At 35.9% G+C, this 12,422-nt stretch overlaps 1 protein-coding gene across 1 annotated transcript in view; it reads right to left on the bottom strand.

The window, feature by feature from the left end:
• The window catches only part of LOC140154406 (uncharacterized), a 35,636-nt gene extending 27,579 nt beyond the window's left edge, over positions 1 to 8,057 (bottom strand). Inside the window, exons 1-3 of the mRNA XM_072176973.1 lie at positions 7,965 to 8,057; positions 6,518 to 6,631; positions 2,308 to 2,526 (exon numbers count right to left, since the gene is read on the bottom strand). Coding sequence (XP_072033074.1) covers positions 2,308 to 2,526; positions 6,518 to 6,602 — 304 coding nt within the window. The 5' untranslated portion in view covers positions 6,603 to 6,631; positions 7,965 to 8,057. The remainder of the gene's footprint in view (positions 1 to 2,307; positions 2,527 to 6,517; positions 6,632 to 7,964) is intronic.
• Positions 8,058 to 12,422: the final 4,365 nt, after the last annotated feature.

Raw genomic sequence — 12,422 nt, 5'->3', positions numbered from 1 at the left:
GTTGTTTTCTTTCATTTTCATTTGATATGAAATCTGCATAAAATTAGAATCAAATCCAAAACAATATAGTTAGGACTAACCCCAAAAAGCAAATTATCTTTTTTTTCCCAAGAGAGATTGGTCGAGTGGATAAGGCGCCCGACTCATAATCGATAGGTTGCGAGTTCGAGTCCCGCTCGTGCCAACGTGTTGTGTTCCTATCGGAAGGCATCAGAACTGTATATTTTTATAAGAAATATACAAAGTCACATTGTGATGAGCATTATATACTAGGTTGATATGATGAACAAATTTTAATTTTTACCCAGAGCATTAAAGATTAAAATGTGCACTGTGGTTTTTTTCCAACGTGGGCCTACAACATTGGGCCAACTTGGGCCTTCGGTTTGCAAAAGTTTCTCATTTTTCAGGGGGAACATCCCCTCAGACGTCCCCAACGTATGCATACAAGTCGCCCGTTTCGTTTCTGCTTTGGACACCCTACGCTTAAGGGAGTGTAAAGAGCGAACCGTGGTTTGGATTCCAGAGGGAGGGTGTCTGTAAGAGGCACAGCCATCAGAAAATGAATAACTGAGATCGCGCGCCAAATAAACTTACTGCAGAAATTTTCCAAGTCTTTAAAAAATAGGCATAGGTGGGAATCGAACCCGGCACCTTCCGGTTCTGAATCAACGGATAGTATCACTAAGCCAAATTTCTATCTGCACTAAAACCTGTCATATTAATTCTTGATAATGCTTATAATGCTTAACGGAAAAAATCAATACTAATGTACGATGTCATTCAAAATCAAATAGAAATCCCACAACTAAAGTAGCAATCGATAAATCTGCTCACTCACTCATCAAATAATCAATCGAAAAATAAATAAATAAATAAATAAATAAATAAATGTGTCCGTTCTCTCGAGCCCCAAAACGTCATTAAATAAATTTAAAAAAAAAAGAAATAAAGAAATAAAGAAATAAAGAAATAAAGAAATAAAGAAATTATAAATTAGTTGTTCTAGGCCCTAACGTTGGAAAAATAAAGCAGCATAAGAAAAGTGACAGACGCACGGTTTCGAACAAGCGACGCCAAGAACAGCAACTTAGAAACCACAGCGCCTTAGACCGCTAGGCCATAGAATCACACAGTTTCTTCGAAGTCAAAGAAATGTATTAACCTTTAATGTTACGCAATATTGGCACATGACACGGGCACATGTCTGCGGGTAAAGATACTGCATGATAGAAAGGCGCATAAATAATCTAAGGGTCTATCCCTGAAGTTAATGGTCATTGACATGTAACCAATTCTTTGTATACCAGTGTTATACCAGCTACAGTCAACATATAAAAAAGAAGTATATTGTTAGGCGTAGACGCAATCATCAATGCGGGAAGTATAAAACCATAGTCGCCACTCGTGCACTTGTTTGAGTCCACGGAAATTCCGAAAACAGCCTTCAACCCTGAAATCAGAGGTCGGTTTTGGGTTGTTACATGCAAATACAAACTAAATATATCATGAAAAAACCCACCAAGAGGACTACAAGACTTATTCAGACCAATCTACATTCTGTTATTTACAAAAGCCGACGATCAAAGTGAAATTATAAAAGGAGCAAGACCAGATATCAACGTTAAATCACGGTAAGCCTAAAATCGCATCGAAAACGCCAACATGCAGTCACAAAATGTATAATATTACTAAATTACCAAAACGAATCGTAACGTAGGTATGCAGAAAAGAGCTGTATTAGCAATAACAAAGTATGTGCAAAAAGATTTGTCTTTGGCATGTCGCTTTTTTGAAATATCACCAAAAACATCAAATTTTGGAAAAACGCCCCAAAATTTAAAACAAACACAAACCTTCCAAAATAAATATATATTAACACTCGGCGGCCAAGTCACTACCTGTCGCTGTGATTTGGGGTAACTCGTTGCTTCCCTTCTCCAGATACCTGTACTTCAAGGTCGCTCATACCCCACGGCCCACGCCTTAATGGTCTAGGAGCAATAATTTGTATAATAGTAAGAACTTTTCCACGAATGGCTTTAATTCGACCTTTACTTCACAAATGTTCGGCTTTTTCAAACTAAAATTGTACACAATAATAATACCAAAATGGCCCACTAAAAATGGCTTCAATTGAGCCTTCGTTTTGTAAAAGTTTCTCACTTCTACATCCCTCTCAGACACCACATCGTCGCGATTGCCGCTTCGCGACAATTATGTACGTTTTCTACATCCGCCACTTATTAAATCAAGCGTTGGACAAGCGGCCTCTTCTTTACTAGTTACACAAATAAGCATACTTACCATCGTAGTAGTAATCTTGATAATAATAGTAAAAATCGTCGCCGCCGTCATAACTGCTGTAGTAGTAATCTTGATAATAATAGTAAAAATCGTCGCCGCCGTCATAACTGCTGCTGCTGCTGCCGCCATTACCGACATTGTTATAAAACTCAATTAATCTTTCAATATAAGAATAACCATAGTAGTCTATCCATTCCTGTGGAACGTTATCAATGTTTGCTGGAATTAAAGACAGCGGGAACTATTATAATCAGATGATGTTTAAATACATTCCCGTAACCCAACGGGGTTTCTGACCTTGGTATGTCAGCCTTTTGTACACTTGTGGCACAGATGACCATACCCTGCATTGGGATTGTGTGCAAATATCTAATGTGTTCATTCTTTTATTTAGCATTCATAACATTGAGACTTATGAATAAAAATTAATGCAGTGGGACAATATGAATGTTTTCTATAAAAAAATCAAATTTAATTATATAAGTTTTGACTATTAGCCCGTTCGCTGCAATTTTAAAATTACGATTATCTTTAAAATTAGGTTATGTTGATCACATTTCCCAATCATAGTGCATTGAGGATGTATTTAAGCCTCCTCTGTACGAGGTATTATAATAATATAATGATGCAATAACTCTATAAGAAATTCCAAGAAAGTCAGGTTACCATGGTTAAATAGTTTGCAAAGACCTTACGCACTGTTTATCATCCACCACACATCGTCTACACCAAGTAAATAATTATTTTGTACAGGCAGTGAAACGAACCGGTCTATAAATGCTCCGCCAGCTCCGGGCGCCAGCTGCTGAGGGTCATAAAATAACTCCGCGCGAGTTAAGGGAGGTGTAATGAGCGAACCGTGGTTTGGATTCCAGAGGGAGGGTGTCTGTAAGAGGCACAGCCATCAGAAAATGAATAACTGAGATCGCGCGCCAAATAAACTTACTGCAGTAATTTTCCAAGTCTTTAAAAAAATAGGCATAGGTGAGAATCGAACCCGGCACCTTCCGGTTCTGAATCAACGGATAGTATCACTAAGCCAACTTCCTATCTGCACTAAAACCTGTGATATTAATTCTTGATAATGCTTAATGGAAAAAATCAATACTAATGTACGATGTCAATCAAAATCAAATAGAAGTCCCACAACTAACTAAGTAGCAATCGATAAATCTGCTCACTCAATCATCAAATAATCAATCGAAAAAAATAAATAAATAAATAAAATAAATAAATAAATAAATAAATAAATAAATAAATAAATAAATAAATAAATAAATAAATAAATAAGTGTGTCCGTTCTCTCGAGCCCCAAAACGTCATTAAATAAATAAATAAAATAAATAAAACAGACGCACGGTTTCGAACAAGCGACGCTCAGAACAGCAACTAAGAAACCACAACGCCTTAGACCGCTCGGCCATAGAATCACACAGTTTATTCAAAGTCAAAGAAATATATTAACCTTTAACGTTACGCAATATTGGCACATGACACGGGCACATGTCTGCGGGTAAAGATACTGCATGATAGAAAGGCGCATAAAGGGTCTATCCCTGAAGTTATACTAACCAAATGGTCAACCAATTCTTTGTATACCAGCTATACAGTCAACATATAGAAAGAAGTATATTGTTAGGCGTAGACGCAATCATCAATGCGGGAAGTATAAAACCATAGTCGCCACTCGTGCACTTGTTTGAGTCCACGGGTATTCCGAAAACAGCCTTCAACCCTGAATTCAGAGGTCGATTTTGGGGTGTTACATGCAAATACAAACTAATTATATCATGAAAAAACCCACCAAGAGGACTACGAGACTTATTCAGAGCCAATCTACATTCTGTTATTTACAAAAGCCGACGATCAAAGTAAAATTATAAAAGGAGCAAGACCAGATATCAACGTTAAATCACGGTATAAGCCTAAAATCGCATCGAAAACGCCAAAATGCAGTCACAAAATTTATAATATTACTAAATCACCAAAACGAATTGTAACGTAGGTATGCAGAAAAGAGTTGTATTAGCAATAACAAAGTATGTGCAAAAAGATTTGTCTTTGGCATGTCGCTTTTTTGAAATATCACCAAAATATCAAATTTTGGAAAAACGCCCCAAAATTTAAAACAAACACGAACCTTCCAAAATAAATATATATTAGCACTCGGCGGCCCAGGCACTACCTGTCGCCATGCCTTAAGCGATTGGTATTGGTATCTCATTGGCTAAAAACTAATCGCTATAGTTAGCTCAGCGATGTAACTAATTCAGCTGTATGAGTTATCTTTCAAAATACCCAGGCAAAACTGATTATTCTATGTCGGACAATAAGTTTGTATTTACACAGTCTCTATAGAATTGATAACTCAATGACAATAGTCCAAATCGACTCGCATTCCTGAAGCACATTATACTTGGATTGAGATGAATTGGTTGACCCGACGACTTCCTAGGAAAAAAAGAAGCAGCGACCCAACCCCCCCCAAAAAAAAAAAACCCCCGATATTGTAGTAGACCAGTAGTTTAAAATAATTGACTTCGTCCTTTGAATGGTTTTTCTGACGGCGGAGAACTGTGAACCTAACCCTGTTCAAAATATACTTCACAGAAAAAGAAAACATTTAAAACAAATCGCGGTAACGTAAATGATGGTTACGTAAATGACAGCACCAAAATGTTTGAGCCATGTTGTAACATTTCATTATAAATCGATTTGTATTTCTTTTCCACAAAGTGTTAGTTTTCACTGTCTGATATGTCCATTTTCAATTTTGACCCAAACAGATTAGGCAAAACAAAGGATATTAATTCCAGCGCATAATGTTTATACATTTTGTCCACTCTGAAGTACAAAGTGACAACGCGCGCGTACACAGCGCGTTAACAGTGCGTATTGCTGCGTCTCTGCTGCAGGTATGCGTGCCTTCAAAGTCGGCACAATGTGTGCGTCCGCGTCAGTACTTTGTACTTCAGAGTAGACTGACTGTAATGCACTTCACTCTGTTTATCGTGACTGAGTTCGGTCCTTTTGATGCGTTATGACCTTCCCTCACGCCGTGTACGTACAGGGTTATAAGGATAATAGCGTACGCGTACTAATATTTCAATCACAATAATCACAAGAAGTATTAAGTCGTTTTATTCAAATACGTATTTATAAAAATATAGTCGAAGGTAGCTGATAGTGTAGTTCACCGCGTTATTATAATTATTCCAATTTAGGTTATTGCCCGGGGGTTACACGGTCATAACACATCAAAAAGGACGAACTCAGTCACGATAAACAGAGTGGAGCGCATTAGCGATATTATGCGCTGGAATTAAATAGCGATTTCGTTTGTTTTGCCTAGTCTGTTCTGGTCAAAATTGAAAATGGACATATAGACAGTGAAAACTAACACTTTGTGGAAAAGAACAAATCTATTTCTAATGGAAATGTTACAACATAGCTCAAACATTTTGATGCTGTCATTTACGTAACCATCATTTACGTTACCGTGGTTGGTTTTAATATTTATTCTGCTGTGAAGTATATTTTAAACAGGGTTAGGTTCACCGTTCTCCGCCGTCAGAAAAACTATTAAAAGGCCCAAGGTCAGTTTTTGTAAACTCCTGGAATGAATGTATTTAGTAGATCTACTACAATATGTGGTGATAACAATTCTGGAAAGGATAATTTTGGAACTGGTAGTTGATAAACCATTCCGATAATAAGTTTGAAGCTACAGCTGTTGCTGCTTGACAAGACTAAACATTGTATTTCTCTAGATCAGTCGTTCTTTGTGTTTGTGTGCGTGGGGTGTGGGGTGCGTATGTGTTTTCAGGCAAACGTGGACTATGAATCTTTATACTCCAATCGTTGACGTTACTGCAACCGAGGACCATCCCCGTTTAGCTAAGATGTGCAATTGACAACAAACAGCCTATAATAATGCATTTGAGAGTGCGCCCTCTATTGTTGATATACAAATCAGTCCCCGGTTGATAGGTTAAATACCAAACGTACGTACGGACATTGCAAAAACAGTCGCGATGGAGACATACAAATTTGGACATTTGTGTAAAACGGGTCAATGTCCCCGGTTATCAGAACCCCCCCCCCCCCCCAAAAAAAAACACGACCGCTTGCACATACATGACATACTAGCCTATCTTTTATCATGTTTATGTAGGAAATACAAATATTTTTTGAAACAAAAAATACTTACAATAAAACTGAGCACGTGTAAATTGCAACAGAGAAATATTCAGATAGATTATTACAATCACTGATAGTGAACGTACTGTAGCCATTGTAGCTGCTCATATATGTAACACCAAATCTGTAAAAAATATTATCAGAACAAGTAATAATAATAATAATAATAATAATAATAATAATAATAATAATAATAATAATAATAATAATAATAATAATAATAAGAGAGACTTAATATAGCGCCCAACGCTGATAGCCTCTGGGCGCTGAACAAATAAAATACCTTAAGCTACAACAGATAAACTTAAATAATAACAAGCATATATATGACACAAGCAAAAACATTATAAAAGATCAAAGCACATAGTATCAAATCGTCGCCAGAGTGCTACACTATCGTAAGTGACATTTTTGGCCAAAATGAGATTTTGACGAATTATGGAAGGCCATATAAAAACGCACATTTTAAACCAGGTTTTAAGTTTCAAAATTGCTTAATTATTTTTAATTAATAAAATAAAATATCGTACGTGCAATGCAATTTTAATTAATGCATGCAAGACTATCGTATGTGCCACTTACGATAGTCTTTAATTAATGCATGCAAGACTATTGTATGTGCCACTTACGATAGTCTTGCACGCTAATTTTGTTTTTCATTTGCTGCAAGACCATCGTATGTGCCACATGCGCTACTTTATCAAGAAATAAAGACATGTCTAAAATTCTAAAGTTACGAATTCAAAAGTTGCAGATTGCTCCATTGGATACTCTTGTAGGCCTATACAAAACAGTCTCGAACAACGCGTTCTCGAACAACTCTCGCCGTCCTTTCCATTGATTAGAACATTAAAATGCAACTTTTGATTCCGTTCCTTCGATGGTTTTTGATCGCTGTTAGGCCTAAAACAATTGTTTGATTGGCGTAACATAAAAAATTAGGGTACTAAGGTAGGCAGGGATTTTTTTACTTTTAAAGCTGGATAAAGGCCTTGGAACTTTTTTCTTCATTTTTTAAAATTAAATTTCGGTTTTTATTTATTTTTTGTTGCAAAAAACAAACAAACAAACAAACAAACAAAAACTCTATACTAGGGTCGGGCCTAATTTTAGGGTAGGTCGGGTTACGCCAATCAATACCGAGGGAGATTAAAGTAGGGTACATCGGATAGAATGGACACCCAAAATAAGCCAGTAATTTTCCTGGCTCCTAAGCCATGCAAACAAAGTATTATCGTGTCGAAAGGGTGTCTGCCTGGGTGCCCTTTCGCCCGGAACCGGTTTAGATGCAAGATGCGGGGAAACTGAAGTATCGGGAGAAAACCGGATAAAAATGCCCATAACGCCGATTTGACTTTGTAATATGGCCAAAAGAGGCAGTCTTATTAATCAAATGAATCAAATTAAAAACAACAAAAACCAGTTACGAATATGAAATAAATAGGCTTGAGTCTTACCTGCGTTTCAAATATAACTTAAGGTCTGAAAGTTACATCATAGGCCAAGACGTCCGCAAAAATGTCTGTTCGATGCCGTTGTTGTTAGAACGATGATATACATGTACAGTTGTCTGATAGGTGTTTACCTGATAGACAAGCATGATAGAAATGTTATCTTGATCATTAAAATGTTGACAGTGTTTCAAAAACCGATTCTTTTGAAACTATTAAATCATGCGGAAAAAATTATTCTTATGATTTAATTACAGTAAAGCGTTTTATGGAACCCCGTGTTCTTCACAACAATTATGCAGACTCCACAGGCGTCAATTCCAACATCAATGTTCATGGTTTGACTTCACATGGTTTGTCTTTTCAAAAACCGATTCTTTTGAAACTATTATATCATGCGGAAAAATTATTCTTAAGATTTAATTACAGTAAAACGTTTTATGGAATCCCGTGTTCTTCGCAACAATTATGCCCATGCAGACTCCACAGACGTCAATTCCAACATCAATGTTTGTGATCTCCTGCTGAGCGACTATCAATTAAATTCACTAATTACGGGCGTACCTACACCAGAAAATATTAACTTGGAAATGATTCTTGCGAAATACAGATCATTTTTTCAAAACATTATCGCATTAGCGACAATACACACGCTGGCCATATGTACCCCAAACATAAGAGTACCCTAGTTTATGCTGCCTACGTGCATTCGTTTGCACTTTAATACTAGTATTAAATCTGAGAAACCATGTCTCGGACTACTTTTGAAGAGCTTATAGGTCTTCCTTCATTCTAGTGCGACCGTTGTCACTGACCATATGCCTGCAGTATAGGTATCGTCGGCAAATATATTTCCCTTTGACTGAACTTCGCGCCAAGTCGATCGTTGATGTAGTTAACAAGATTGGTCCAAGGATCAATCCCTGGGGCACCCTAATAAACGTCTGGTTGTTTTTTGTTGTATTTTTCCAATGAGGAAGTCGCAGATCCAGGAACACACCTTCCCCTGATTCCTATATAGTATTCGCCTGTGTGAAACTGAATCAAATACTTTAAATAATCCAGGTAGGCTTTAATACCAAGTGAAATCCTTTGTCAAGCATACTTGTCAAGTAATTGATTATATGGCGTCTCGACCAACAAAGCACCCAACCGTGTTTCTCAAAACTTTTCAAATTAATCAACCTGATTTCGCTCAAGAAACCAGGTAGGCCTAGGATGATCTAGAAGACTGTGCCGAGTCAGCTGGGAGAAAGTGAAAATAATTTTTTACATAAAATCTTTGTAAAATGCGATTTGAAATGACTAACCTTTTAAGTTATTAAGCCTTTTATATCAAGAACCTCCTGCTCCTGTTAGGACACGTTTGTACTACTGTCCAATAACTACTCCCGATTTAAAAAAAATAATGAAAATAAAAAGTATTATCCTGTTTTGCCAGATGAAACATAGCTAAATCCTTATCCTTGCAATATGAGGGAAAATGGACCAAAACGTACAAATGAAACTTTTTTTACAATTGCAGTCACAAAATTCAAAGACTGGGAACAAATCTAAGGATTCAAAATCTTGAGTACAGTCTAAGACTTTGCTCATAATTTTAATATTTGATGTTAATTTTGATAATTGATTTGAAAATGAAAATCCAAATATTAGAACGCATAAATAGTTGCACAAGTCTTTATGCTTGATTGTCACATCATACAAAAATCACCCTAAAAGTTTCCAAAAACAATCCAAATATTAAAATTTGACTTTTGCCAGTTCAAACTAATTACAAAAATTAAATTTAGCCACGTTTCATTTGGCAAAACAGGATATTTTTATAACAAATTAGTGCTGTATTTTTCTGGAATCTGGAGTAATTGCCCCAGCCAGAATATGATTTATAGGTGAAGAGGAGTCAGAGAATAGAAACTTCTTGTACATTTTGTGTGTCCCATTGACAACTTTATTTCATTCAATCTGTTCAATACAGTGCCTCTCCAGTGACCAGGAGGCTTACATATCTCCAAGTATGTGACGTATATAACTATATAATTTATATTGACATAATTTTGTTGGATTACTTTTAATCACAAAATTTGGAAAAACGCTAGATATACAGAGTAACTAGAGTATTTGGTAACGTTTTTGAGTACATGATCTGTTTATAATTCTTGTATTTTTAAAGTTTTTTTTCAGAGCAAGCCAATATTTCCTTACTATTTAACAGAACATATATAACTATCTTTAAGACAAATGAAAGACTTCTATTCTACCTGCAACTGCAGGAATATATATGTTGGTACACCATACCTGATCTGTACAAGAATATTTTCACAAAGGAAAATTTTGATCCTACTATTGATTTTTTGATATACACGCTATAACATGATATAATGGACATTGGTTTACTTTTACGGATCATAACAAAGCACTGAACCCATAAATACACCAGTTTTCACCATTTTCTGTGAATATGCAGAATTAGGTTGAAAACCCGGGTATCATGTTTTGGAAATAACTACATTGTTATTTGTAAGACCAGTATTTTTAGGATATATCATGGAAAACGTTTGAGTGCAATCAAATCTTATTAAAGGTCCGTAACCCGATCGACAGCATCATCCCCGATTTTTTCATTGTTGATGAGGTTTTGGTATCACATAATAGATACTATTTTTCTCATTACTATCCTGAAATTTGACGCTCCAAGTCGATGTATTTCGGAGAAATCATGAATCACAGCGGTTTTACAGGTTACCAGTTTGTAAACAATAAAAATTTCTTCGGATCATGGGAAGAGAAAAAGCGAACTACGCTAAGTGTAGTCTCGCTGCCAGACTGTATGTGGCTATCACGAGGATCGACGAGTGTCAGACCGGCGCAAACTGGCTGTGTAGGAGACTACGCTAAGTGCTGAGGAGACGGTCCGGCGTATATAATTAAAACAATTCCTTGAATATTTCAGTTGGTGAAATAGCTCAATTGGCTAGCGCGCCGTCCTTTTTACCCGAGAGGTACCCGGTTCAAAACCCGGTATCGGAAGGTTTTTTTCCTCTCCATTTTTAACCCAAACTTTTTTATATTCATTTGAAATGTACATATTGCAAGGGGAAATATATTTTGTTTCCTTTTTTTCTGAAACGGTACGAAAAAACAAAAAAAAAAAAAAAACCAAATATTTTCCGTTCAATACGGGCCGGGCATTGCAGCATGTCAGCATTCGTCATACTAACGGGAATTGTTGTTGTTGCATGCCTACCCAGAATGCAATTCACGTATACAAGGTATTGGATTGCAAATTTGGCTATTTATTCACATTTACGCTGAAAATGCTCTCGTTTTTTCACAAAGCAGCATAAAGGGGGAGATATTTGATATTATTATGTAATTTTAAAGACAATCCATATCCAAAACCAATAGGGTTACCCCCCTTTAAATTTGAGTTCTTTAAAAGAAAAACTAGTGCCACTAATGGTTTGACCATGCCTTCAAATATGACAATAGTTTATAAACCAGATTGAGAACATGATAATTATATACATATAAGCTGGATTCAATGTTAAGTTCAGTATTTGCAAAATGCAAACTTTCCTCTTCAAAATATAAAACATCTAATAACAAAATACACTTACATGATTTATGAATATATTTTCAAATATCTGAAATATATGCTCTATTATATAATTATTTTAGTACACTTATCGGTACTTCTTTGAATTCAAAACACTTCACAAAACACCTAATTGAATATACAATCTATATTATATATTATTTTAATTTATATAACACCTAAGTAGATCCTTGCCATTTGATTGGTCGATTGTTGGTCACATGTCATTCAATAAATAAACTATTTTACGACCTACGTCACTACCGTGGAATTTGGTTATATGCTTCGTGTTTTTTTCGTTATATGCACCGTGCATTTTGTTATATTCCATACGTTCTATTGCATGGCTAGAGAATTGCATGTTTTTTCAGTCCGATCGGCCATACCGGTTACGGAGATTTTTAAAACAACACACTTATTTTGTGGCAATTCTGGATGATGAATAACCGTAAGAAATATAATCCACATCTACAAATAAAGCTGTGAATATGCCTTTTTCGTTGGGGAAAGTAGAAAACAAAGTGAAAAGGTAAGCTTACAACACGCATAGGTTAGGCCCAGCATGCCTGTGGCTAGGTAAGCTTAAATTTCATTTTACCGCATAGGAAAAGCCTGATAATAATAGGCCCTTATTATAATATTTTGAACATGTTGATTGGCTTATTTTTTGGTGATAAATTTGCTAAAAAAGGGCCTACTCGTCTATACGATTCGTATGATTTTTTTTAAACTCGTCTCGTGCGAGGCCATTACAATCAACCAATCAAATGACAAAGGTCTACTTAGATGTTATATAAAACAAATAATGAATGTTTATGAGTGCAATGGTAAGAATATTTTCATTCGTTGAAAAATGGAATGTTCCA

This window comes from Amphiura filiformis, chromosome 6 (assembly GCF_039555335.1).
Source record: "Amphiura filiformis chromosome 6, Afil_fr2py, whole genome shotgun sequence".
Lineage (NCBI taxonomy): Eukaryota > Metazoa > Echinodermata > Ophiuroidea > Amphilepidida > Amphiuridae > Amphiura > Amphiura filiformis.
This window is presented reverse-complemented; position numbering and strand designations above follow the sequence as displayed.